This window comes from Rutidosis leptorrhynchoides, chromosome 8 (genome assembly GCF_046630445.1).
Source record: "Rutidosis leptorrhynchoides isolate AG116_Rl617_1_P2 chromosome 8, CSIRO_AGI_Rlap_v1, whole genome shotgun sequence".
Lineage (NCBI taxonomy): Eukaryota > Viridiplantae > Streptophyta > Magnoliopsida > Asterales > Asteraceae > Rutidosis > Rutidosis leptorrhynchoides.
In genome coordinates, this window is record NC_092340.1 from 195,176,890 (window position 1) to 195,204,529 (window position 27,640).

General features: G+C 32.1%; 1 protein-coding gene and 1 non-coding gene across 2 annotated transcripts; both read right to left on the reverse strand.

Annotated features, from left to right (window-relative positions):
• Positions 1-9,785: 9,785 nt before the first annotated feature.
• LOC139865181 (small nucleolar RNA R71) lies at positions 9,786-9,891 on the reverse strand. The gene has a single exon (XR_011764701.1). It is a non-coding gene; the product is annotated as a small nucleolar RNA R71 (small nucleolar RNA).
• Positions 9,892-22,928: 13,037 nt separating this feature from the next.
• LOC139862678 (peroxisomal adenine nucleotide carrier 1-like) lies at positions 22,929-27,390 on the reverse strand. The gene is made up of 5 exons (XM_071851302.1): positions 27,065-27,390; positions 24,220-24,451; positions 23,943-24,089; positions 23,574-23,731; positions 22,929-23,453 (listed from the first exon to the last, which is right to left on the reverse strand). The coding sequence occupies exons 1-5, from the start codon at positions 27,208-27,210 to the stop codon at positions 23,165-23,167; spliced, it is 972 nt and encodes a 323-aa protein (XP_071707403.1). The 5' UTR covers positions 27,211-27,390; the 3' UTR covers positions 22,929-23,164.
• Positions 27,391-27,640: the final 250 nt, after the last annotated feature.

Genomic DNA, 27,640 nt, shown 5'->3' on the forward strand with positions numbered 1-27,640 from the left:
CTATAAACTTTCGAGTTTAAATTATGAATGTTTTGAAGTAGTGTTGGGAACTGAAGCATGAGTTAGTATAATATAATGACACTTAATCAACGTGATTATATTACAGTAAGTCATGCTGTGTTTCTAATGGGACATGACGATTCACAGACCATGCCGTCATCATGTTCCATGTTACACGACTCTTGTATTCTATTTAATCTCTAAAAATATCAAGAATATATTTTCTTGATGATTCGGTCTTTTCAGGGTATTCTGGTAAATTAACAAATCAAGATCGTGCCATTACCATTTTCTTCTTAGAACATTAACTATGTTCATTCTGAAATTCATATCTGCGAATACTGGACCATTACAAACGTTGCTTAATCGCAAGAAGAAGAAACGAAAGGACAAAACTCCAAAATAGAAATTGGAGTATAAATCGCAGCAAATAGAAGGGAGCATTAACTATGGATGTCAATGATTATAGAAGACAAAAGCAGGGGCTTTGAAATATAAGGGAAGATATAAAACCCAACAACCACCCAAAAATTATAAACCGTATTTATCGATGCATATAGCAATATAAAGACACGGAAGAACTAAAAACACTATAAAACCGAGAGTATAGTATAAGTAAATAGATTCTTCTGGAGGCAGATGAAAAAGAAGAATGACAGATATGAAAGTGAGGAGTATATCAAGAATCAGTACTGGATGAAGCATATTGACAAATACTTTAAAATATGAGTTGAGGGAGAAAGAATAGAAGGTGTGAGTTGTAAGGAAACGAAGGAGGTGGATTTATAGTGAAATACCCGACAAAGAAATCAAGATGGATTATCGTATTAATTCGAAGAGAATCATAATCTCCTTAATCACCGAAGCATCAAATCCAACATAGATTACAAAGATTTTCTTTAAATTCGGAGATCAATTGTGATGACGTCAAAAGATATGACGAATCACTATAATCTTATTTCCTTCATTTACGATAACTTTCCTCATACGCTTCGAGTAATCGAATTATTTTATCCATACTTCTTAGACATGATAAAACTTCATAATCGTTACGTCATAATAACATTCTCATTGTTAGCCATAACGACCTCTATCAAATTTCGGGGACGAAATTTCTTTAACGGGTAGGTACTGTGACGACTCGGAAATTTTCGACTAAATTTAAACTTTATCTTTATATTATTCTGACACGATAAGCAATGTTTGTTAAGTTAAATCTCAAAGATTTTAAACTATGTTTATACATTCATTTAAACCTCGACCAAATTCCAATGATTCACGAACCATTAAATGAACATATATGAATATGTATGTATATGTGTATATGTTATAAATTGAAAATGTCAACAAAGTATTTAAACGTATAATGCTTTATATGAACGTATTTGTTTCAATATGATTATCGACGAAATTAAAAAAAAATATATTAAATGATTGAATTATCAGAAACATTGAATTATGATTACAAGTCTCTGTTGAGAGGTCCACTATGATTTGAGAAAATCTATTCCTCTTAACGATATTCGGAATAATTTGTAAAGCTATTTATAAATAAAAACAAAAAGTGTCATTTACGAAAGTTAGACAAAAGCTAGTGGAGAATTGGTTTCCCTAATATTCTATTAATCTATTTTCAAACGTACAAAAACGTTTTCAGTTTAAAAAGAACTTTATTATTAAAACGTATATAACTTTTATAAATATCTAGAATCACTTTTGACAACTCATTACTTAACCAGTATAATAAATAAAACGATATTTATATTTTATTTCATTAAATATATATAACGATTTAAATTAATATTATATATATTTATACGCGTATTATACATACATAGTTTTTATACTTTTATTTTACTTTAACTTTACATTTACTTTACTTTTACTTTACTTTAACTTTAATAATTCATACTTTAATAATTCATACTTTAATAATTCACTTTAATAATTCATACTTTAATAATATACTTTAATAATTCATACTTTAATAATTCACTTTAATAATTCATACTTTAATAATTCACTTTAATAATTCATACTTTAATAATTCACTTTAATAATTCAAAAATCTATTATAAATAGAATTCAATAGGTTTCATTATTTCATAGAAACTTGAAAATATATTTCTCTAAACTCTCTCAATCGATTTATATATATATATATATATATATATATATATATATATATATATATATATATATATATATATTTGCTCTGTATTATTTCAAGATATTATTAGTATACATAAAATATTACGACGGAGTGATGTCCGAGTGATTTCAAAATAATTTTTTTGAACGATTCGAAGCTACGGAAATTATGGGTTATACCTATGGAGGTGATGGGTATGGTTCATGGGTATGCTCGTGAGGTCAATCTAGTGTTTATCATCTCCGTTGCATCTACGTACTTTCCTGCAATATTGAATCTCAATATTGATACGTGAGCACTCATAACTTAACTTTTATATATCAATAGTGTATCCCTGACTAGTGCTCGAGTATATAGGATTATGCATGCTTGTACATTCGATATTGTCCTTAGATAGGTTTGTTGAATCCTGAATTAGATACATATGCTACTGAGATAGGGTATATGATATGCATGTCATTGGAAAGCTAGCGAAAAATTAAGAACTTTTCATTTAGATATCGAATGGTTTCGATGAACGGATTAGAAGTTATAGTCAACTGAATTTTAGTATTATTATTAAAATGATTATTATTACTATCGTCGTTATTATTTTAATAGAAATATCATTGTTATTATAAAATATCATTATTACTATTATGTTAGTATTATCATTTTATCATAATACCATTTTTAGTAAATATAAATATTGTTATTTTTTTTATAGAATAATAATAATAATTATTACAAAATAATACAACTTTTACTTATTATTATTATGATCAATATTATTTTATCAAATAAATAGGGAATACAAAGATATTTTTCACCACGCGTAATATAATTACATTAATAATACTTACCACTATAGTTTTACAATATTAAGTGAACTTTATAAATTTTACTACTTAAGATATATAAAAGTATATTTTATCATATATAAACGTTAATATAAATTTTTATTAATAAATGACTTTTATTATTATAAAATATAATAAATATATTTAAATATATAAAACGACTATAGTTAAGTTATATAATAAACACGTATAAATTTTAGAAGTCATTTTGGGTCAAGTTGACTTTTGTTGACTTTTGCATATTAGACTCGAGCATTAGGATTGTGGTACACTATGACTTGACCAAAAATTGTTAGACAAATATTGACCAACATATAAATATATATAATTAATATAGGTTCGTGAATCCGAGGCCAACCTTGCACTTGTTAAATGACGTTATATGTATTTTTACTACGAAATACAGTATGGTGAGTTTCATTTGCTCCCTTTTATATATATTTTTGGGACTGAGAATACATGCGCTGTTTTTATAAATGTTTTACGAAATAGGCACAAGTACTAAAACTAATTCTACGTGGGTTTAAACCAGAAATATACCCTTAGCTTGGTAACACTAAACTACTTGTCTATGTACGGTAGGCGCGAATCCTAAAGATAGATCTATTGGGCCTGACAAACCCCATCCTGACTATGGGATGCTTTAGTACTTCGAGGTTATTTTAAACACACCTGATCTGGTGTACTTCAGAGGGTAAAACATAAACGTTAAGGCTTGTTACCGGGTGCCTACAACTTATAGAATACTTTTATACACTTGCGTGTGTACATATATTTATAAACGGAAATCTTGTGGTCTATTAATATATTGAAATGATTGTTATGATAAACCTATGAACTCACCAACCTTTTGGTTGACACTTTAAAGCATGTTTATTCTCAGGTATTAAAGAAATCTTCCGCTGTGCATTAGCTAATTTTAAGGATATTACTTGGAGTCATTCATGGCATATTTTAAAAGACGTTGCATTGGAGTCATTGAGTTCATCAAGATTATTATTATGTCAATTATAGTTGGATGTATTATGAAATGGTGTGCATGCCATTAACTTTCGTTGTAAAGAAAGTTTGTCTTTTAAAAACGAATGCAATGTTTGTAAAATGTATCATATAGAGGTCAAATACCTCGCGATGTAATCAACTATTGTGAATCGTTTATAATGTATATGAACGGGTCCTTTCAAGATGTAACCATGGATTTAATGAGTCAATATGATATTAAACTCATTTGATTTACCGTTAGAACAGGAATATATAATCTCTAAAACATTAGAGATTACATAATCGCCATGTCGAACGAAGATAAATGATGTAGAACGATGATTATACTCGAGATACAGAATGAGATGTTGAGACGTGGATTGTTGATGGTATTGGTGTTGTTACTGAGGGTACTGTTGGCGTTGGTGATGTTGCTGAAGCTGGTAAATTTTTGCACCATATTTTCCAAATTGATTACTCGAGCGCAAAGTTCGTTGACTTTTTGTATTACTCCGGGATAATTGTCGGTCAGAACGAGCAGATGAATAAGGTTTCAAATTGTGGATAGAATATAATCATGTCAAGATACTCTGAAAATGAGGGTGAAGATTGGTGTTTCGGATTGATTCACAGATAAGTGCTTCGGGTTATTCGTCAAGAGGTGAATTTGGTTGATGGAAAAAATCACTTTCTTCGCGTCTCCATTGATTAAGTCGACTACGAACCCATCAGATGAATTGGGGATGGCTGATTGGTTGCTCCATTCTGGTGACACTGCTTTCGAAGATTAGGTGAAACTCCATATCGGAATAGCTGTCGGAATAACTATCGGAATAGCTATCGGAATCTGAGGGACTCGAACTGGTTGAGGGATTCATCTCGTACGATTGGAAGAAGGATTTTCGATAAGAAATAGATTATAGGATGTAGATTAGTACCCTGCAATACATAATTTACATATGCATATATAATACTAAAATCCCATAAGTTACGGAGGAATCTACAGAAAATGTCAGACAAAGTTTACAATAACAGATACGCTAAGATATGAATTAGCAGATATGAATTTTGTCCATACACTAATCATGCAATCAATGCAATAAGATGTGTCTAGACTAAGGATGATAAGCAAGTGATTCTCTAAGAATGATAAGCAGGTAATTTTCGACACGAAATGATAAGCAAAACTTTTGACATGAAGACACGGTCGAAGTCCAGACTCACTAATGCATCCTAACGACTATTAGTTAGACACACTAATGCAAGACCTGGTTCACTAAGACCACCGCTCTGATACCAACTGTGAAGACCCGTCCTAATCCATCCGGACGAAGTCCATATAAATTATAAATGATTCACAACAGTTGATTACATCGCGAGGTACTTGACCTCTATATGATACATTTTACAAACATTGCATTCGTTTTTGAAAACGAAATCTTTCATTACATCTAAGGTTGACGACATGCATACCATTTCATAATATATCTTACTATAATTGACTTAATAATAATCTTGATGAACTCAACAACTCGAATGCAACATCTTTTGAAATATGTCATGAATGACTCCAATTAATATCTCTAAGATGAGCAAAAGCACAGCGGAAGATTTATTTCGTACCTGAGAATAAACATGCTTTAAAGTGTCAACTAAAAGGTTGGTGAGTTCATTAGTTTAACATAAATAATCATTTCATAATTTTAATAGACCACAAGATTTCATATTTCCATTTCTCATAAACATACGTCCCATGCATAGAGAAAAAAATATCATTCATATGGATTGAACACCTGGTAACCGACATTCACAATATGCATATAAGAATATCCCCATCATTCCGGGATCCTCCTTCGGACATGATATAAATTTAGAAGTACTAAAGCATCCGGTACTTTGGATGGGGCTTGTTGGGCCCGATAGATCTATCTTTAGAGTTCGCGTCAATTAAGGTGTCTGTTCCCTAATTCTTAGATTATCAGACTTAATAAAAAGGGGCATATTCGACTTCGATCATTCAACCATATAATGTAGTTTCGATTACTTGTGTCTATTTCGTAAAACAGTTATAAAAGTTGGGCATGTATACTCAGTCCCAAAAATATATATTGCCAAAGCATTTAAAAAAGGATTAATGAAACTCACGCATATAAATATTGTAAAACAGTTAATAAAGAATTTGCATGTATTCTCAGCCCAAAAACGTAAATAGTAAAAAGGGCAAATGAAACTCACCATACTGTATTTCATAGTAAAAATACATATAACATCATTGAACAAGTGCAAGGTTGACCTCGAATTCACGAACCTATATCAAGTATATATATATATTAACACATATCGTATTTAATCAACTAAATTTATTTATATTTTATAATGTGTTAAGATTAATATCTTTATATATATTTAATTACATTATTGCTTATAATTTGTCATAATATATATATGATATATAATTTATGTTATATCAATATGAATACTATTATATTAGTTTGTATATTAAAACATATTAGTATGTATTATTAGTTTACTTGTAATCTACTTTTATATAGATATCAATCGTTTGTTGAAATAATACTACAGTAATAATAGTTTTGATAAAAATATAATAATGATAGTTTTTAATGATGATGATAATAATAATAATAATAATAATAATAATAATAATAATAATAATAATAATAATAATAATAATAATAATAATAATAATAATAATAATAATAATACTTATTTTAATAATAAAAATGATAAAGTTAATAATAATAGTAACAACAATATATAGTGATAATAATAATAATATTGATATTAATAATAATAATAACAATAATAACAATAATAATAATAATAATAATAATAATAATAATAATAATAATAATAATAATAATAATAATAATAATAATAATAATAATAATAATAATAATAATAATAATAATAATAATAATAATAATAATAATAATAACAATAACAAAATTGCTACCTTCATGGAACAAGCTTTTAAAAAAAATCGCCCTTGCTCGGGCTCGAACCCATGACCTCCTGCTCACCCACAACACCCTTAAACCAATCTGCTAATCTAATTTTCTGTTATAATTCATATCCCATATTTATCTATCCTATTATTTTCGGCCCAGCCATAATTTACAGCCCAACATGGATTTCCAGCCTAACAATAGCCCAGACAGCTTTTGTGGTTAATTAAAACCAAAAAAAAAAATTATGCTGTAGCCAAGTTTCGAACCTCAGACCTCCAATTTAAATCCACACTCGCAAACCATTCTACCAAGCTTGTTTATCTGATTTATACCCATCTTAGTTATTTATTACCCATATTTAAATTCATCAATATTTACCTCCTTCATCATCATCTTACATAACCTTATCATCATCATCTAAACTTAATCCTAATCATAACCATTTATAAACTTCGAAGCCCAACAGAAATATATTAGCTCTCAGCCCAAGCAACAACAAAGAAACAACTACTAATCTTCATAAAAAAAATATGATGTTGGCTCATCACCATGATTAAAAACCTTCGGTCTATACTAAACAAAGATATCTTGGCATTTAATCAAACTAGAGCCCATTTGCAGCATATACTTTATTCTAGGATTCGGTTTTTGTAACAACAACACAGACATAAATGATGCCATGTGCAACATCCAAGCAACCACTCCCATTATAAAAAAAATAATACTTAAATGCCACCTTTAGGATTTATAGTGTCGGCCATGAAAATCAACTAGTCCCACATGTATATTTATATTATACCAAAGCACTTGAATCCAATACAAATCGTTATATATATATAGCTGTGACCCATCGTGTATTTTATTTTATTTTTTTATCCTTTATTGGCTGAAATAGAAACCCAAAAAAAATATAATGGTGTGTGGTTTTGTTTGGGTCAAGCTGAAGCATCGAAGAGGAAATGGAAGAAAAACAAAGTAATTGAATGGTGGCGATAATGGAGTGCTTCCGACTGTTTACAACGATATTAACAACCATATAAAAGTGCGGTTTAGATACACGTGATTAAAGGTGGTTAGTCGATGGTTTGTGGTGTAGTGCAGGATATGAGGGTGTGTTGGTGTTCGATGAAATAGGTTAGAAAACAGAAATCATGGCATCGTTAATGGAGATTAGGAGAAAGAAAGATGAGATGGGTTGTGGTGATATTAGGTGGTTTATGGTTTAGTGTAGTGATTCACACGACTTAGAACCGAAGATGAATAGTTGTAGTAGCAATCATATTGTAGTAGCATATGATGGTCGTTCTTGGTTTAAAACAGAAAATAAATAAAGTATACGATGAATAGATGATAGTTCTTGGTGGTGATGTTCGATTGTGCATGTGATTTATGGTTGTACTTAGCAGGAGGTTTGTAATGGTGATTTCAAGTGGTGAAAGAAGGTGGTTAATCAATGGTGGTATGGCCTGTGATGGTTCTCGCAAAAGAGTAGAAGAAAGTTTTTGAAATTTTGAACTCAAGAACAGGGTATATCCGGGTTTCTTTCTGTTAGATTTTTAATTCAGAAATTTCTATCTGTGAATGATGTAGTTGATAGTAGAAGTAAAGAGTTGGATGGTTCTTCCCAAGATAACATAGTGTAATCGCTTGTTTTATTCCCAATTATGTCGACAGATACTTCAGTCAGAAACAGAAACATGAATAAAAAATATTTAAAGCAGATATAGATAGGTAACGGAATTAGATCAAAACAAAATATAGAAAGTAGATGTTATTGAGTTTTGTAAGGTTGTGGTGGATGACAGAATATTTGGGAGTAGACAAGACATATGAAAATGATTTAGAACAGACATGGAGGATATTTGTATGATCTTTATATATAATAAATATTAATGATTAATAAATATAAATATATTAATAATATTAATACTAATAATATTAAAAATATTAAGAATAATAATAATAATAGAATCAATAATAATAATAATAATGTCCAACTAACACTAGTGATAATAATATTATTGTTAAGAGTAATAAAAGGAATGATAAAAATAAATTTAAACACAAATGTGAATTTTTAGTAATAACAATAATAATAATCCTAATAATAACTACATTTATAATTAGGAATATTACTAATAATGATATTCAAAATAATAATAATATCAATAATATTAGTAATACTATAACAAATTAAATGTATAAGATTTTCTTATATATATATATATTATAATAAATTTAATAATACATATATTTATATTAATATTTATCTTAATAATAATGAAAATAATAATAATAATAATAATATTAACTATAATAACTATATTTTAACTTGAAATTTTTAATATATATATATATATATATATATATATATATATATATATATATATATATATATATATACTTTTATATTTATTTTTATTTACGTAATTACTTACACACAATGGTTCGTGAATCATCGGGAGTGGTCAAAGGTTAATTGAATCCATATAAATATTTCAAAAGTCAAATGTATGCATGAACACAGTTTAAAGTTTATGAGACTTCAACATTACAGATTTTGCTTATCGTATCGGAAACATATAAAGATTTAAGTTTAAATTTGGTCGGAAATTCCCGGGTCATCACACTAACGAGCATCTTCGTAAATTTATAAGCATTTGCAAGCTATTCAAAATCAAGGATGTCACCGATGATGTCGCATGTTTAAAAATCTTTCCATGGTCGTTAAAGGATGATGCAAGAGTTGGTTAGACTCGTTACCAGAAGGTTATATCGAAGATTGGAATGATATGATGGACAAGTTTTTGTCAGAGTTCTTCCCTGATTCAAAAGCAGCAAAGTTACAAACTGACATAAATCACTTTAAACAAAAGACTAATGAGACTCTTTATGAAGCTTGGACCCGATTCAATAAAATGCTTAGAGTATGTCCTCAACACGGGTTGAATACATTCCAAAAGGTCCAAATATTCTATAAAGGAGTTAATGTGGCTACTCGAAAAGATATTGATGTTGCAGCAGGAGGTTCAATCATGAAGAAAACACCCGAAGAAGCTCACACAATCATTGCCGATATAGCAGCACATTCTCATAATTGGCATCAAGAGATGGAGTTCTCTAGATAAACAACTGTTGCTAGTATTGAAAGCAACGATGAAATCACTGCTTTAAAAGGTCAATTGGCAAATCAAGGAAGGCAAATTGAGAAGGTGACTAAGGAAATGCATGCTATTAGGGTAGGGTATGAATTGTGCCAAGGTCCTCACCTTACTAGAGATTGTGATCAAACAACAATGGAAGAGCAAGCGAATTTCTTAGGTTACTTGCGAAAAGGTGAAATGAATTTCAACGATTTTTCAGCGGTTGAAGCAATGAACCAGAAATATCCTCCTATCAACAGCTATCAAATAGGAGGACCTTCAGGTCCAAAAAATACTTACCAAGGAGGAAATTCGGTTTATCAAAATAACCGGAATTTCTCAAATCAAAATCAAAGAAATGCACCACCAGGTTACAATCACCTAAACAACCGAAATCAACCTCAACGAAATTACCAAAATAATTTACAACACAATCAACCACAACCACAAGCACCTATACAACCACAACCCGAGAAGAAATCCGGTTTAGAAGATCTTTTAAGAGATTTTATGGTTAAGCACGAGCAAATTGCGGAACTTCAAACTCAGAAAATTCGAAATCAACAAGCTATGATACAGAATTTAGAAAGAGATGTTGGAAGGATCTCACAGTTACTAGCAGAGAGACCACCAGGCGCTCTCCCCTCAAATACTCAAGTGAATCCCAACAACAGTCAAACAAGGAATGAGCAAGTAAATTCCATAACTACGAAAAGTGGGTTAACCATTAACCCCGATATTCCAAAACCTCCTGCTCGTGTTCCTATTCTAAATGAAAAAGATTCTTCCGTGGAAGAGGATAAAGTGCCAACCACAAGTGCACCTAAAACTCAACCGCCATTAAAAGAATACAAACATCCAATTCCATACCCACAAAATTTGAAGAAAGATAAATTACAAGCACAGTACAACAAGTTTGCCGAAATGATTAAGCAAATTTGTATCAATGTACCACTTGTAGATGTTCTTGCGGGTATGCCAAATTATGGAAGGTTTATTAAGGATCTCATAGCCGATAAAGGTAAATATGAAGAAGTTTCAACCACATTCCTCAATGAGGAATGCTCAGCAATTTTGCAAAAGCAAAAGATGCCACTGAAACTTGGAGATCCTGGTAGTTTCATTATTCCGTGTCTGATGGGAGGTTCAGTAATGTATGATGCATTAGCTGACTTAGGGGCAAGTATTAATCTTATGCCACACTCCTTGTACTTAAAACTAAACCTAGGTGATCTAAAACCAACTAGGATGTGTATACGCCTAGCCGATAGAACTTTTAACTATCATATTGGTATTGCCGAAAATCTACCGGTTAAAGTTAATCATTTAATCTTCCCTGCCAATTTCGTTGTCTTTGAAATGGAAGAAGATAGTAAGGTTCCCCTAATTCTAGGGCGACCTTTTCTAAATACCGCCGACGCGATTGTTCATGTTAAAGATAAAAAACTTAGTCTAGGTGTAGGGGAAGATAGAGTTACCTTAAACATAGATAAAGCTATGAAACAACCTATCTCCTCCGATGACAAATGTTATAAGGTATACATTGTTGATTGTTGTGTTGAAGAAGAATTACAAGAATTACTAAATGTCGACACCTCGAACTTCACCCCAATGAGTGAAAGTAATGAATTTGATGTAGAGCTTGAACTTGATGAATTGTTGAAAGTAGTCATCGATGAAGATTACTGTGAGGAAGAAATTCTCAAGGAAGATTAAACTTTTGAAGAAATTACCAATGGTAATAGGTTCCGGATAAAATCTTCCTTGGAAGAACCACCAACCTTGGAACTTAAAGAACTTCCGAAACATTTGGAGTATGCTTATCTCCAAGGTACGTCATAATTACCCGTTATAATTTTATCAAAACTCTCCGATGACAAAAAGGGTAGGTTAATGTCCGTTCTAAAAGCTCACAAAAGGGAAATTGCTTGGAAAACAACCAATATTCCAGGGATTAACCCCGCTTATTGTACTCATAAGATTCTAATGGAAGAAGATTTTAAACCCGTGGTACAAAGGCAATGAAGGTTAAACCCTAACATGAAAGAAGTTGTCAAGAAGGAGGTTATCAAGTTACTTGATGCCGGGTTAATATACCCTATATCTGATAGCCCATGGGTTAGTCCTGTTCAAGTGGTACCTAAGAAAGGGGAACAATTGTCATCCTTAATGATAAGAATGAACTCGTTCCTACAAGAACAGTCACTGGTTGGAGAGTCTGTATAGACTACCGTCGTTTAAACGATGTCACAAGGAAAGATCATTTCCCACTTCCTTTTATTGACCAAATGCTAGAACGTTTAGCAGGAAAGGAGTATTACTGTTTCCTTGATGGATTCTCCGGTTATTTTCAAATTCCCATTGATCCAAAAGACCAAGACAAGACAACATTTACTTGTCCATTTGGTACCTTCGCATACCGACGAATGCCGTTCGAATTATGCAACGCGTCAGGCACCTTTCAAAGGTGTATGATGGCAATCTTTCACGACATGATAGAAGGAAGTATGGAAGTCTTTATGGACTATTTCTCTGTTTTTGGAGACTCCTTCGATTCATGCCTTTCAAACCTCGAGCGAATGTTAATTCATTGTGAGGAATCAAATCTTGTTTTAAATTGGGAAAAATGTCACTTCATGGTGAAGGAAGGCATTGTTTTAGGACACAAGATTTCTCGAGATGGAATGGAAGTAGACAAAGCTAAGATTGATGTAATCTCAAAGCTTCCTCCTCCAACTAACGTTAAAGGAATTCGTAGTTTCTTAGGTCATGCGGGATTCTATCGACGATTCATAAAGGACTTTTCCAAAATCGCTCGACCCATGACTAAACTTCTTGAGAAAGATAGTACATTCGACTTCAATGACGAATGCTTACGAGCTTTCTCCATTCTAAAAGATAAACTTATGAATGCACCTATCATGGTATCTCCAGATTGGTCCAAACCATTCGAACTAATGTGTGATGCTAGTGATTTCGCACTAGGAGCCGTTTTAGGACAAAGCCAAGATAACAAATTTCAACCAATATATTATGCAAGTAAAACATTAACAGGAGCACAAATTAACTATACAACTACCGAAAAAGAACTTCTTGCAGTTGTATTTGCTTTCGATAAATTTAGATCATACCTTGTGTTGTCCAAAACGATTGTTTTTACCGATCATTCAGCCCTAAAGTACTTGTTCAAGAAACATGATGCAAAGCCTAGATTGATACGTTAGATTCTTCTCTTACAAGAATTTGACATAGAAATCAAGGATAAAAAGGGTGCTGAAAATCTCGCTGCTGATCACTTCTCTCGTCTTGAGAACCCTAACCTAGAAAAACTAGATGAATCAGTTATTCATGAAACTTTTCCCGATGAGTTTCTAATGAGAAGAGAAACCGAATTTGAAGTTCCATGATTTGCGGATTTTGCAAACTATCTCGCTGCAGGAGTTTTAATCAAAAACCAAACGTACCAGCAAAAGAAGAAATTTTTTGCTGACTTAAAGTTTTACTTCTGGGAAAACCCTAATCTTTTTCGAATAGGAGCTGATCAAGTTATCCACCGATGCGTATATGGTAAAGAAGCTCAACAAATATTGGAGCACTGTCATCAAGGCCCAGCCGGTGGTCATTTCGGACCTAGCTATACAGCTAAGAAGGTCTTTGACTCGGGTTTTTATTGGCCAACCATTTTCAAAGATGCACACCACATGGTTAAAACATGTGATGCATGTCAAAGATCTGGTAACATCTCAAAAAGGAACGAAATGCCACAAAGTGGCATTCTTGTATGTGAAGTATTTGACATTTGGGGTATTGACTTCATGGGTCCATTTCTCGTATCAAATAAATGCAAATACATCCTTGTGGCAGTTGACTACGTCTCTAAATGGGCCGAAACAAAAGCTTTACCCCCAAATGACGTCCGTGTTGTTGTAAACTTTCTGAAAAACCTATTCTCACGTTTTGGGCTTCCAAAAGCTTTAATTAGTGATCGAGGAACTCATTTCACGAATAAACTCTTAGAAAAAGTGCTAATGAAATATGGAGTTACTCACCGTTTTTCAACTTCCTACCACCCTCATACGAGTGGTCAAGTTGAAAACACAAACCGAGGTCTTAAACGAATATTAGAACGAACAGTTAAGAATAATCCTAAAATCTGGCATCGAAAGTTAGATGATGCGCTTTGGGGATTTAGAACCGCATTTAAAAAGCCCATTGGTACTACACCTTTCCGATTAATTTATGGTAAGGCGTGTCATCTACCTGTCGAAGTTGAACACAAGGCATATTGGGCTCTAAGAGAATGTAACACTGACCTTGTGGAAGCCGAAGAAAACCGATTCTTACAACTTAATGAATTAGATGAATTAAGACTACAAGCTTATGAAAACTCTAAAACATACAAAGAGAAAACTAAGAGATGGCACGATGCACGATTAAAAGAAAGAAAACAATTCGAACATGGGGATAAAGTATTAGTTTTTCAATCACGTTTTAAGTTTTCACCTGGGAAACTTAGATCCCGGTGGACTGGACCATATATAATAAAACAGGTATTTCCATCTGGATATGCAGAGTTATATAGCAAAGACGGTGGAACTTTCAAGGTGAATGGTCATAGACTCAAGTTATATTTTGACGGAATCAACATTACGGAAAGAGACGAAATCACCTTCTACCCTAAGGACAAGTAAATTCGGGGTAACTTTAAGGTTTTCAACTCCATTCTCGATCTTTATTTCCATCTTTAAGAGTGGAGTTCGTTCGGTCTTTCTCTAGCAGACATTAAAGAACTAGTCTTCTCCCTCCATTCTACCTTTTTATTTTCTTTCGTTTTTATTTATTTTTTATTTACAAGATGCGCGATCAATATGACTACAACCACTTCTTTTTGACGTGCGATAATATTTTACCGAGGGATGTGGTATTAGATATAAAGAGTAGATGCGATCAGGCGAGAAAAGAAATAAGGCAAGAACTTAATGAGAAAAATTATGCAAAAGGCAAACCAAAATCAGCTAAGAAGCGTCAAGCGCGTCATTTGGGCAAGTGTGTAAAATGTGGAAAAACGACTCATTATGGAGATTGCCCAAAGAACCAAACGGACTCTAATTACGAGTACGTAACCTTGTGCTGTAACGACCCGGAATTTTCCGATCGTTCTATACTTATGAGATTAATATTTACATAAATTAAACCTACCAACATGATAAGCAATCCAAACTGTTGAGACTTATATTTTTGAAAAGAGTTTTACACAACGTTTGACCGTCCAATTTGACCGATGATATCACGAACTATATAACACACGATAATTATACGATTATGTATATGTACATATCTATACATATTTAACATGATTTAAGGATGGTTTAACATTTCATTATGAACTAACAACAATGAGTTATAAGTATACTTTGAGACCACTAAGTTAAGTTTTCAAAACGATAACTATATGTAACGTTCTTTGACATATATACTTACAATCTATAATGTGTTGTGATTTATGTCACCAATATGATTTAAGTGTAATAGGATTAATTTGTAACCAAAATAATCTTGATAAATATCGAACAAGTTTGGGGAAGTGTAGAGTGCACACTTGTTTGAACTTATCTTGATTATGACGGGGGTTCGGGGGCAGCGCCCCCGATAAGCGGGGTCCAAGGGGTGGCAACCCCTGGCGGGGTCCAAGGGGCAGAGCCCGTGGCTGGGGTCGAGCTGCCAGGTCAGCTTGGAATTTTTTTTTTTGGGCTAACATTGCTTTATTAAAAATGTCTTAAAATTTTATTTTTGGCCTGGTTGGACCCAAAATAAAAGCCCGATTTTTGAGCTTCTTTTACCGTATCATACTCATCATCCATACGTATTTACTATTGGTAAATACACATCAAATCAATATCCTTATCAGCTTTAGATCTGCCCTAGATAAGAGGGAATCTTATTTGTAAGCTAGCATACATTATTACTCAAAAATTCAACACAATAATTTGTCCTTGTTCCCTCAACAACCAGACTGTCCTATAAGTATCACCATCACCTTGGTTTTTCATTTCATTCTTACAACCATCTTTCTCTAACAAAAAAAAACACACTCTTAGGAACTCTAAGTGTTCTTCACAATCTCAGCAAATACTCATGAAGAACTAGCTTCATGAACAACCTATAATCATCATAAGAAAGTTTGATCAAGATTATTTTCTATCTTTTCCAGTAGCTTTATCCAAGTAACTTGAGGTAGTAACCTTATTCATAATCTTATTCGATTCATATTTATATAGCTATCTTATTTTGTGTTATAAAATTTTTAACAACAAGAACATAGTTTGAATGATTTCAAACCTGTTCGCAAACTAAATAGATCCTTCTAATTTGATTTTTAAAACACTTCAAAACCTGTAATATATCATATTATGACAAAATCGGATTAATCATATCTTGGCTAATTAACATAATATTTAATATATATTTACTTATGATTTGATTTTATATATTCCAGGACCACCCGTAAACAACACGAGAAGATTAATCATAAGACCTCATGATTGTACGCAATACGTCATCTGACAACACGGTACTTTATGTACGCAACACGTCATTTGACAACATGGTACCATGGGTCGAGATTAATTCTGATCAATACGAATACGATGGGGTCTTTATTTATTTTATTGAGCAACAAATTGTGGACCATTAACAACAGACTGCTAACTACGGACTAAGAAAATATTAAAAGTATTATAAGTATATATATATATATATATATGTAACGATTACTTGAAAAGAAAATATGTTGATATATTATATATATGGTTAGGTTCGTGATATCTATCGGAGACCAAGTCGAGTTAAATACCTTCAAGACAAAAGTGAGTATATAGTCCCACTTTTAAACTCTAAATATTTCAGGATGAGAATACATGCATTTTATTATTTACGTTATGGACACAAGTGATTAAAAATATATATTCTACTTTGAGTTGTACCACTGGCATACTTCCCTGTAACTTGGTAACTATTATTTACATGAGGTATTGTAAACGCAAATCCTGTTGATAGATCTATCGGGCCTGACAACCCCAACTGGACTGGACGACCAGTATTCAACGGTTGCACAGTACTTCGTTTCGGTAACTACACTTGGTACGGTGTAGTAAGATTTCATAATAAAGGGAATATGCGACGTTGATTAAATGTTAAGTATGGTTATCAAGTGCTCAACAACTTAGAATATTTTTATTAAAACGTTTATATATGAAATCTTGTGGTCTATATTTATAATAACGCTGCCGGCATTAAACCTATATCTCACCAACTTTATGTTGACGTTTTAAGCATGTTTATTCTCAGGTGATAACTAAAAGCTTCCGCTACAACATGTTGAATTTAAGCAAGATCTTGAGTATGCATATTTGTGTCAAAAATAAAACTGCATATCGGAAGATTTGTAATGTAAAATATGTTGGAGGTCGTATTGTTATTATCACATGTAAAGTTTGTAAGTCTAAGATTATCGCTAAACGATAATCATTATTAAGTTGTTTAAACCTTGTATTTGTAATAAAAGCTATGGTTTGTATTGTAAAAACGAATGCAGTTTTTGAAAAATGTCGCATATAGAGGTCAATACCTCGCGATGAAATCATATGTTATTTTATTCGTCCTTATGGTTAAGGTCGGGTTATGACATGTGCCGAGAAGGACCTTTTAAATGTTCAGAGGAAAACCTCTTAAACCAACGAGGGTACGCCTACGAAGCCATGGGGAGCGAAATGGTACGACTCTACTACGAGGCGAGTCAATGCGGTTTCACACTCTAAATCTTTTTCTCGCTAATTGTATGTTCGTGAGTTTTTGTGTGTTTATGTTTTGGTGTGTTTTAGTTTGTATTTGTTTGTTGTGTGCTTTTATTAAAACGGTCTACCATTTAAAAAGTGATGAACCTTGAGTTCAACCTGTTTTCATTGAAAACGATAATGTTAAGTGTTACAACTGAATTGTCGTTCTTCAAATTGCACGAAATTTCTTGTTGGATTCATAAGATATCTCTTAAATAGTAAACCACAAAAAAAAAAAAAAAAAATTCTAAAAGTCTATAGTAGATTGCAAAAATATACCTTTTTATCAATAACTGTAAAAATATATAACTTGTAATCTTTGTCGAGGATAATGATAGGTGTAACAACCGAAATTATCTCTACCTAGTCGATAGGAAACAAAGTTTTAAGTTTGAAAATTAGTTGGTTTAAAAGTATTAAAAAAATAGAGTGTGTTTTAAATTCATGTAATTTTTATTTTTCATATATTTGTTTTAAAATTTTAAAACGTTAATCTTTTAATTTTGTTAAAAATTTGAAAAAAAAATTTTGAGTGTTTTGTTTCATTTCAAATTTATTTTCGAAAAATACTAAAACTTTAACTTTTAATGCATTAAATTTTATAAATTGAATTTAAAAATTTATAAACGGATAAAGACTAGGTATAACAACCGAAATTTCCGTTACTTCAAATATAAATTTTATAAAGGATATTTCATAATTTTTATCAGTTATAAGTTACATAAAAAATAAAATGAAAAAAAAAAATTTGGTGTGTTTTTAATATTTTCTTTTGCTTTTATTTAAATATACAAAAATTTTAAGTGTGGGGTAAAATTTTTGTACTATTGAAGTACAACCCCATCTTGTGTGTGATTAACATATTTGTTGACAGGTACTTATGATGATGATGCATTCGACATAACGAGACACCAGATTTATATTGTGATAAAGGGATTGGATATATTCATACGATAAGCATTTTACGATCTCCAATTTTTAACCAAGAAAGTTCTAACTACCTTTACACTTTTTGTTCTCTCAAATTTATATTTTTTATCTGATTTTTTTTGTAATGAGGGCATTACAAAATCTTAAGTGTGGGGTGGGGATATAAATTCTCGAGAACTTAGAACTTGATCATTTTTATGAAAATTTTTGAAAATTTTTAAACAAATATACATCAGTTATTTGATTAAAACATCTAAAAGAAAACCAAGTATAACGGAATTTATAAACCCATATGTTTAGAACCATTTATCACGTGTTTCTCTGAAGTTTATTGCAGATATCATTGCTTTGGAATGTATAAACCTGATTATTCATTTGATACGAGTAATAAAGGATGAATCAAATCCGTCCTTAAAGGAAGTAAAGTCTTTCGAATGTCGTTTTACTTGGTATAGCATACTTTCTAAACTATATCATTTCATACTAATATCATATCACGATATAAAAGTACCGTGGGAAGAGAAAGTCTTGAACTTTCAAACACGAAAATAAACTTGGTAGGGTAAATCCAAGTCGCTATCCAGTGCAAGACCGATTACGGTGTATAAGCAGGAGCAGGATCTGTCCCGCGCGATAGCTTAGTCTTCGCAGTTTTAACCCTTGAATTGAAATGTACAAATTGTCATAAAAGACCGATAGAAATATCGCGTCAGGGGGCGCCCGGTTAAGAGTTCCATGATACTACAATCATGGGGGCGGATAGCTTGCTAATCGCCAACTGAGACTACGGTTTTCAGTTACGCTCAACCGGAATTTGAGGTTAAAACCGGAAAACGTGTCTAGTGTAAAAACTAGCATGACATTTTATAAAAAATCATAAAACGTTTTCACAAGGTCCAATTTTCCCTAAGGATCCAAATTTTTAAACCTTAATCACAAGTTTCAACTTTGTTTCTGTTGTCAGAATTTCATTTCGGGTAGCGTGCGTGTGATCCAATAAATATTGTGTAGTGTTTCCAATGTGTTTCATAAAGCGTGTGTTTTCGTTTCGTGTGGTGTGTGTGTGATCCAATAAATTCATGTGGTGTTTTCAAGTAGTTTCATAAAGCGTGTGTTTTCGTTTCGTGTGACGTGTGTGTGTGATGAATGATTGATATGGAAAAATATGTAGTATTCTGAGTCTATTAAAAATATGTTATTGCTTGAGGACCAGCAACGTTCAAGTGTGGGGTATTTTGATATTGCTATAAACATACATATATTTCGACGCAATGTCATTTATATTTCATATGCTTTTGTCGATTTCAAGAATATTTAATACCTATTTCGCAAGGAAACTGACTCAAGTGCGCATGAATGAAGAAAAGATGATAAAAGAGACGACCAGTTAAATAAAACGATGATTTAAACAAAATACATATCAAGAATCGTTTATCCGAAATCGAGAAATGAAATTACAAGAATAAAAATACATATTCATGTATTCTCAAGATTCATGGGGTAAAATTGAAAGTAATGAAATAGATCAGGAGCAACATGTGGGCAAAAGGAGAAAAGCAAGACAAATAATCAAACTCCTTTACAGTTTCAAGATGCTTTTCAATATTAATATATGAAACAGATCATGTCGTGTACTGGCTCAAATACAACGCATATTCATTGCCAGCTTTTATCCGACTTTGGAACATGGGATGGTTACTTTTGTGCCTAAACATATAATTCTTTTTGTTGTTCTACATCTAGAGATCTACTTTACACATTAAAAAGAAGGAACAAAGGATACATCGTGTCAAGATAAAGAACATAGGTGGCTCAACTATGTCATAGTTTAATCAACACTTTCGGCTGGACCAAGAAAACATCTCAGATTCAGATGCAGTTTAACATATAATAATAAATCTAAATATAATAGTAATTAATTGAATCTTAAATCTCATGATTTGAGATTATAAAGAGAAAGGTTTGCACTGGTTGAAAAGAGAATACGGAGAGAGTTACAAAAATATGCAACAAAAATTTAGAATAGAACCTATCATTATTCATCTTTTAGCTATTGTCTCAATTTATATTCGAGTACTCCATATCATTTGAGTTTTATTTTTACTTCAGTTCCGTATTAATTTTAAAGTTTAAGAATTAGGATAGTTTCAATATTAAGGGTGGTATTGTTCGTGATTAAGAGTATTATTGTTCGAAAGAGTGTTGTTATTGTAATTTTCTACCATTTGAAGTTAATGAAAGTGAAGATTTTCGTAAGTTTGTTCTACTAAAATTATTGTTATCATTTTTTATCATTATCATTATTGTTAATATTATGTTTGTATATTTATATTTTTATGTTCGTCCTATTATAATGAGTAGCTAATTTCCTATAGTGTTTGCTTAGATGTAGAGCCCTAGAGAAATGAATTGTTATCATTTGTAAATATTAAAATGTAACCTAGGTATTTTTAACATTGTGTCTAGCTAAAAGAACCATTGTTATTATATGATTAGATATTTAATCCTTACCACTTAATTTGTTATATATAAATAGCGAAGGTTATTTCTATTAATATAAATTAAGCTTTAACACTAAAAGTGGTTTAGACGAACTTATGGATAAGTTATTAACACCAATTTAGAAATAAAGTTCGGTGGTTTGGGTAATATCATTAGTTATATAATAGTGAAATTGTAAAAAGGAAAACCGTTACGATTTAAGGTTTTGGCGAAAGTCAAAACTAGGTTAGGTCTCAATTTAAATACTTAGGGTATAGTTAACTATCTAAATAAGATCCGATGAAAATTAGATTTAATTTAGTTAGTTAAAACTTTATAATTTCGAAAGAAAATATAAGTTATATATAAAAACATTTTAATCAGGCTTATATATATATATATATATATATATATATATATATATATATATATATATATATATATATATATATATATATATATATATATATATATATATATATATATATATATATATAAGCCTGATTAAAATGTTTTTATATATAACTTATATTTTCTTTCGAAATCTAGAGGCAAAACATTTAAGTAAACACTCTCATTTAATTATATTACAAGTTATTATATATATATGAATATATATATATATATAAGCCTGATTAAAATGTTTTTATATATAACTTATATTTTCTTTCGAAATCTAGAGGCAAAACATTTAAGTAAACACTCTCATTTAATTATATTACAAGTTATTATTTTACTTATTACCATTCAGTAATATAATTGTATTATCATAAATAGTGTAATTTCATTTAATTCACTTTTAATATAATGATTATAAATCTTGTAATTTTAATTATCAAGTAAGTTAGTTTAATTAAGTTATTTTTTCATTATTGTTATTGTTATATTATATAATTCCTAATCCAAAAAAAAAAAAAAAAAAACCCTTTAAACTAGTTTAACATCAAAGACTATTAAAAAACCATTAAACACTCCATCTACCTGTGGAACGAATCGGATTTACCTATAAAACTAAACTACGCGGATAGGACTAGTTGCCTATATATGTGTGAAATCAACCCGAATTCATTAAAAACCATATATACAATAAATCAATTCGTGTAACAAAACAACTCGAATCCGTTCATAAATAAAGGTATAGTTTCAGCACATCAACGCCCAATTACCTGATGTGATTCTTTCTACTTCTTTCTTCTTACAGTATATAGAGACGTGGAGTATACATTTCTAAACATTTAGGAAATGGATCATGTCCTTGTTTTTCATAAATATGTCTTTTTGTGGTTATTTTATACACTAATTCCATTCCATGGATAAACATGACTCGTTAATCATCACCGATGTTGTCTGCAACCTAGAATGTGCAGATTAAATGTCTTCAAAGTAGAAGTAAAAAAGAATCAACTTTTTTTTATTAACTTTGACACCTAACAAAGAGTAGTCTTTAATATAATTCCATTTTATTTGACCTGACAGAAATCAAACATGACCCAAATTGACCAAACAGATCAAAATCATGACTATAATGATTTGAAAAGTCATCAAACAACAAACAGCAACTAGAACGTGTTCAAGACCAATACCTTTTCTTATTAACCAATGATTCATAAGAAACCGGCATGTCACATAAATCTTGTTGCTTTTAACATTTCAAAGTTGTGAAATTGGTACTCGAAGTGTCAATCTAGTCTCTGAATGACAAGAAGACTGAAAAAATATGGAGTGTATAAAAAAAAAATTAATGGCTTTTTGAGTGACAAGGATGAATTCTAATCTTATTTTCTGTATACGCCATTCAAGTCTCGACTTAAATGATTAAAGAGAACTATTGTTACTTGTTTACCGAGCCCTTTAATCTTCCCTGTGTGAACATGAGAGAACTTTTAATTGCAAGTAAGAGTACCCAAGTTGTCGCTGTTATTTTTTCTTTTATCATTAAAAGTAACGCTGAGCTTAAAACCATTTTCAAAATTTGAGCATCTAATCCCTTAAAAAAACCAAGAGCCCCTTCTCGGTTCCAAATAGCATTGAGAACGCCTAATAGTGTTTTTCGTTGTTTCTTTTTATTTTCTTTGGTGTCATCTTCATTCGGTTCTGCAGCCTGAATCATCACCTTGCATCTGCATATCACATCCACAAAAGTTGGTATTTTAAGCTTCTAAAATCATATAAAAATTGTAATTGTATTTTGCAGCAGAAGCAGCAGCAGCAGCAGCAGCAGGATGTTAGTATATATGAACCTGATTGCTGGATATGTAAGAACGGTTGCGATGGTTTTCGAGATTGCACCGAGCAAAAAAGCAGAGAATGCAGAAAGGGATTCAGGAGATGATCCGTTTCCTGCCTTTTTCAGTTTCCCGTCTAAAAGTTTTTGTTTAAGCTGATCAAATACTGTGTACTGCATATAAAGTGCAATTAAGCTGAATAAAGTTTACTTACTTAACGGGCCAAATAGGTTATAAATCCAACTCAAAGAGAAATAAGTCAACTAGGCCACATGATTCGAAGTAGCACCCAAGTATACTAAACTGTTAACAACCACCCACTTACATTGTAAGTTTGTGATATCCAAGAAATTCAAGTATTCATTAATAACTATACCAATATACCTGAATTGCGGGGTTGAAAGTTAAAAGTAAGGATACGCCAAGTCCATCAAACGCTTCACTCCAACTGCCTTCAGTAAGCATTGCCCAAAGCCCTTTTGATCTCCCGAATGCACTTGTTTGCATTCTTGATGAGGCCGTATCGAGAGGCTACATTATTATTATTATAGCTTTTTTGTGGTTAGAGGAGACTTATTACACAAATTTCAGTAAATATCACATATTTGAAGTTTTGGCAGTGCAATAAATAAATTTATGAAGGAAGGAATTGAATATTAACCTGAGTTATGATGGCAGTACAGGCTCCAGCAGAAGCTGCAAGAATCAAGTTTGCTTTTGTTCCGATTGATTTTGTACCATATTTTACCTGGTATAACCTTTTAAAGTAGCTATATCCATAGAAGTATACAAATTGTGCAATAAACGATTGCAAGTTCTTGGTTCCGAGACCCTGATATAACGATAGTATTTGACCCTTGGATACCGCTTCCAACAACACATCTGACAGTTTGCTGCATGACCCACAAAAACAACTTTATCAGACTTGAATACTATTACTGTTTACTATTTACTATTTTTAGTTAACACACAACTAACTACATAAAGGGTGAGAAAAGCGATTTGACTTGGGGGATATGTTTGCAAATACATTTTGATAGTGATATCAATAACCAAAATCATAAGATCATTCACAATAAACAGATTACACGAGATATCTGAAAGTGCTTCTACAATTTTATGCTTTAATGATTGATCATTAGATGTTTCAAGTGTTCGAAAAACCCTGATTATCTCTATAATTACCAAGCTCCTACCATTTATCTTGAAAATATATACTAAACTATAAAAAATTGTCAATAAACTTTTATATAAACCTGAAATTCGAGATAATTTAGCCTTGACCAACGAAAAACTTAGGCCCCGTTTGGCTCGCGGAATTCCAAAGGAATTTGATGGAATTGGAATTGAATTCCTTAGACCGCTCCGTTTGGTTAACATAATTTGGAAGGAATTATATTCCTTGGAATCTTGAGATTCCTTCATCTATGGAATGTTCATTCCTTCAAGATGTTGATGGATTTGAATTCCTTTCAACATTGAATTTTTCGGGTCGCGACTCTAGAGCGCCTTTCTGGCGCTCATTTTCGAGGCACGTTTTTAGGGAGCTATTCGGCGTGCGGTTTCGGGGCGCGTTTTCAGGGAGCGTTTTCGACGCGCATTTTGGGTCCGCGTTTTCGGGTCGCATTTTCGGTCCGCATTTTCGGGTCGCGTTTTTATGCCGCGATTCGTAGCGCGTTTCGAGTCGCGTTTTTGAGACTTTTTTCGCGGATCGGGTCACTTTTTTTGTGCGCATTTTCGTGTCGCGTTTTCAAAGCGTGTTTACGGGGCGCGTTTTCGTGAAGCGGTTTCGCAGGGCGCCCGTAAACGCGCGTTACCGCGGGCGCCAGGAAACGCGCATTCTCGCGGGCCGTCCGGAAACGCGCGTTCTCGCGGGCCGGCCGGAAACGCGCGTTCTCGCGGGCGCCCGGAAACGCGCGTTCTCGCGGCCGCCCGGAAACGCGCGTTCTCGCGGGCCGCCCTGAAACGCGCGTTCTCGCGGGCTCCCGTAAACGCGCGTTTCTGGATCCCCTGCTGAAACGTTCGTTTTCGCAGGGCGTCCAGAAATGCGAGTTTTCGGATCCCCTGCAAAAAAGCGCGTTTTCGCAGCGCATACGAAACACGCGATCTCGCAGCGCGTCCGAAAACACGCGATCTCGCAGCGCGTCCGAAAACGCGCGATTTTGCAACGCGCCCGAAAACGCTCTTTTTCACAGCAGAAAACAAGCTTTTTCGACACGCGTTCTCAAATCGCGAATCTAATTATTTTTTTTATTTTTAAAAAGTGAGTCTGGAAATGAACACAAAATTCAGAACGTAATTCTTTTTATAACTTTATAATTTTTTTATAAAATGAAATTCAATTCCATTCCATGTAAAATAGAATACATTTTTCACATTCCATGGAATTTATCAATTCCAATTCCTTTGACACATTCCATTCCATCCAAAAACATTCCACGAGCCAAACGGGGCCTTAAAGTATTTGACAGTCTGACAATAATAATGAAGTCCATTTAGTCTTAATGTTCGAAACGGTTCATAAACCCCATTGATAATTTCAGATTGTCACTCAAAGCTATAGTAAATTTAGGATGGTGCAAGACCATCAAATGATCAACTAACATATGAAGTCAAAGCATCATGCATTATCAAACATTAGATAGATATCTTCCACTAAAGCAAAAGCAAAGAAGTAATAAGAACAAAAGAGTATCGTCTAAATTCTTTTGCTTAAATAATAACTAAGGGGTTGTTTACTTTTATTTTGTATCAAGTGCCGTTTGGATATGGTTATGTTTGGGAACGACCTTCTTAATCGATGTCTTCTATAAACAAACATTTTCTTCAGATTAAGTAAGAGATTAATTGACAAAGAAACAACAATTTAATATTTTGGATTAAGAGCTAAGCTACATAGAAAGAGATCAACAAGTGAAAAGTAAACAGGCCCTAAGAGTCATTGGAACTTGAAAACCTTATCCGTTAACTCGTCAAATCAGTTACAAAGGGGCTATACAAAGAAAAAGCAACAGCATATACTAGCAACAAGTGTTTCGAGTCAAATCAGCGAGCAGTCTAAAACAGATCGCGATCACGAGGTCCCTTAAAATGATTAGTATATTATTACTGTTTGGTGTTTTGTAAATCCATCTCACCTGAATATGAAAATTTATTATGACATATTGAAATAATTGTACAAGTACCTAACACTCACTTATTTTAGGCACGCAACTATTCAGTATTTAATTTCTATCCCGATCACGGTCATAGAAGCTGTAATAACTTTCAATTGTTAAATCCTAAAGTTCAAAAAAAAAAAAAAAAAAAAAAAAAATCATATGAACTTTGACCGTATACAACAATTAAGAGTCGAAATATAGTTAAAAAAACATAATAAAATTGTTGTAATTTATTGCAGACAAACAATATTCAACAGATCACATATACAAAACGATGTAATCAATCAATCAATCAAAAATATAAAATAAAAATAAAAATAAATATTAAAAAGAAAAATAAGTAACCTGTATTTTTGGCGACCGTTGGAACGAACTTCAGCTTGATACTTAGCTTTACAAGTATCAAGTGGATACAAAATCGTTGTACTCAAAACAGCTCCAACTGCTCCTGATGTTGCTTCCGATATTGATTCTATATCAATTGATGACATCTCTAATCACGTGCAGTTATTTAAATAATTGGAAACAATAATAATAATAAAGAATAAGATTGGGTTATGAGCTGGATCAAAATATTGGGGAAGTCGAATTGAGTTTGCCAGTAGAGGTGATCATGTTTTTCACAAGGCAAAATTACATTTACCTGTATATATATATAGGTGGGTAGGACAATTTTGACAACAAATTGGAATGAAAGAAACCAAAGTAGGAGTATTATGATTATTGAGAGCGATGGGATGAAAATTGAGATAGTATTTTTCTTGGGAATAAGAATAAGATTTAGAAACAACGTGAGACCGTAGTGATATACACACAATCTTTTTTTGTTACATATACAAATATACTTTAGAGTTTTCTACCGTACGATACTATAAAATATGTTGGTTGTGTACAATGTTGGATATTTCGGGTCTCGGGGAG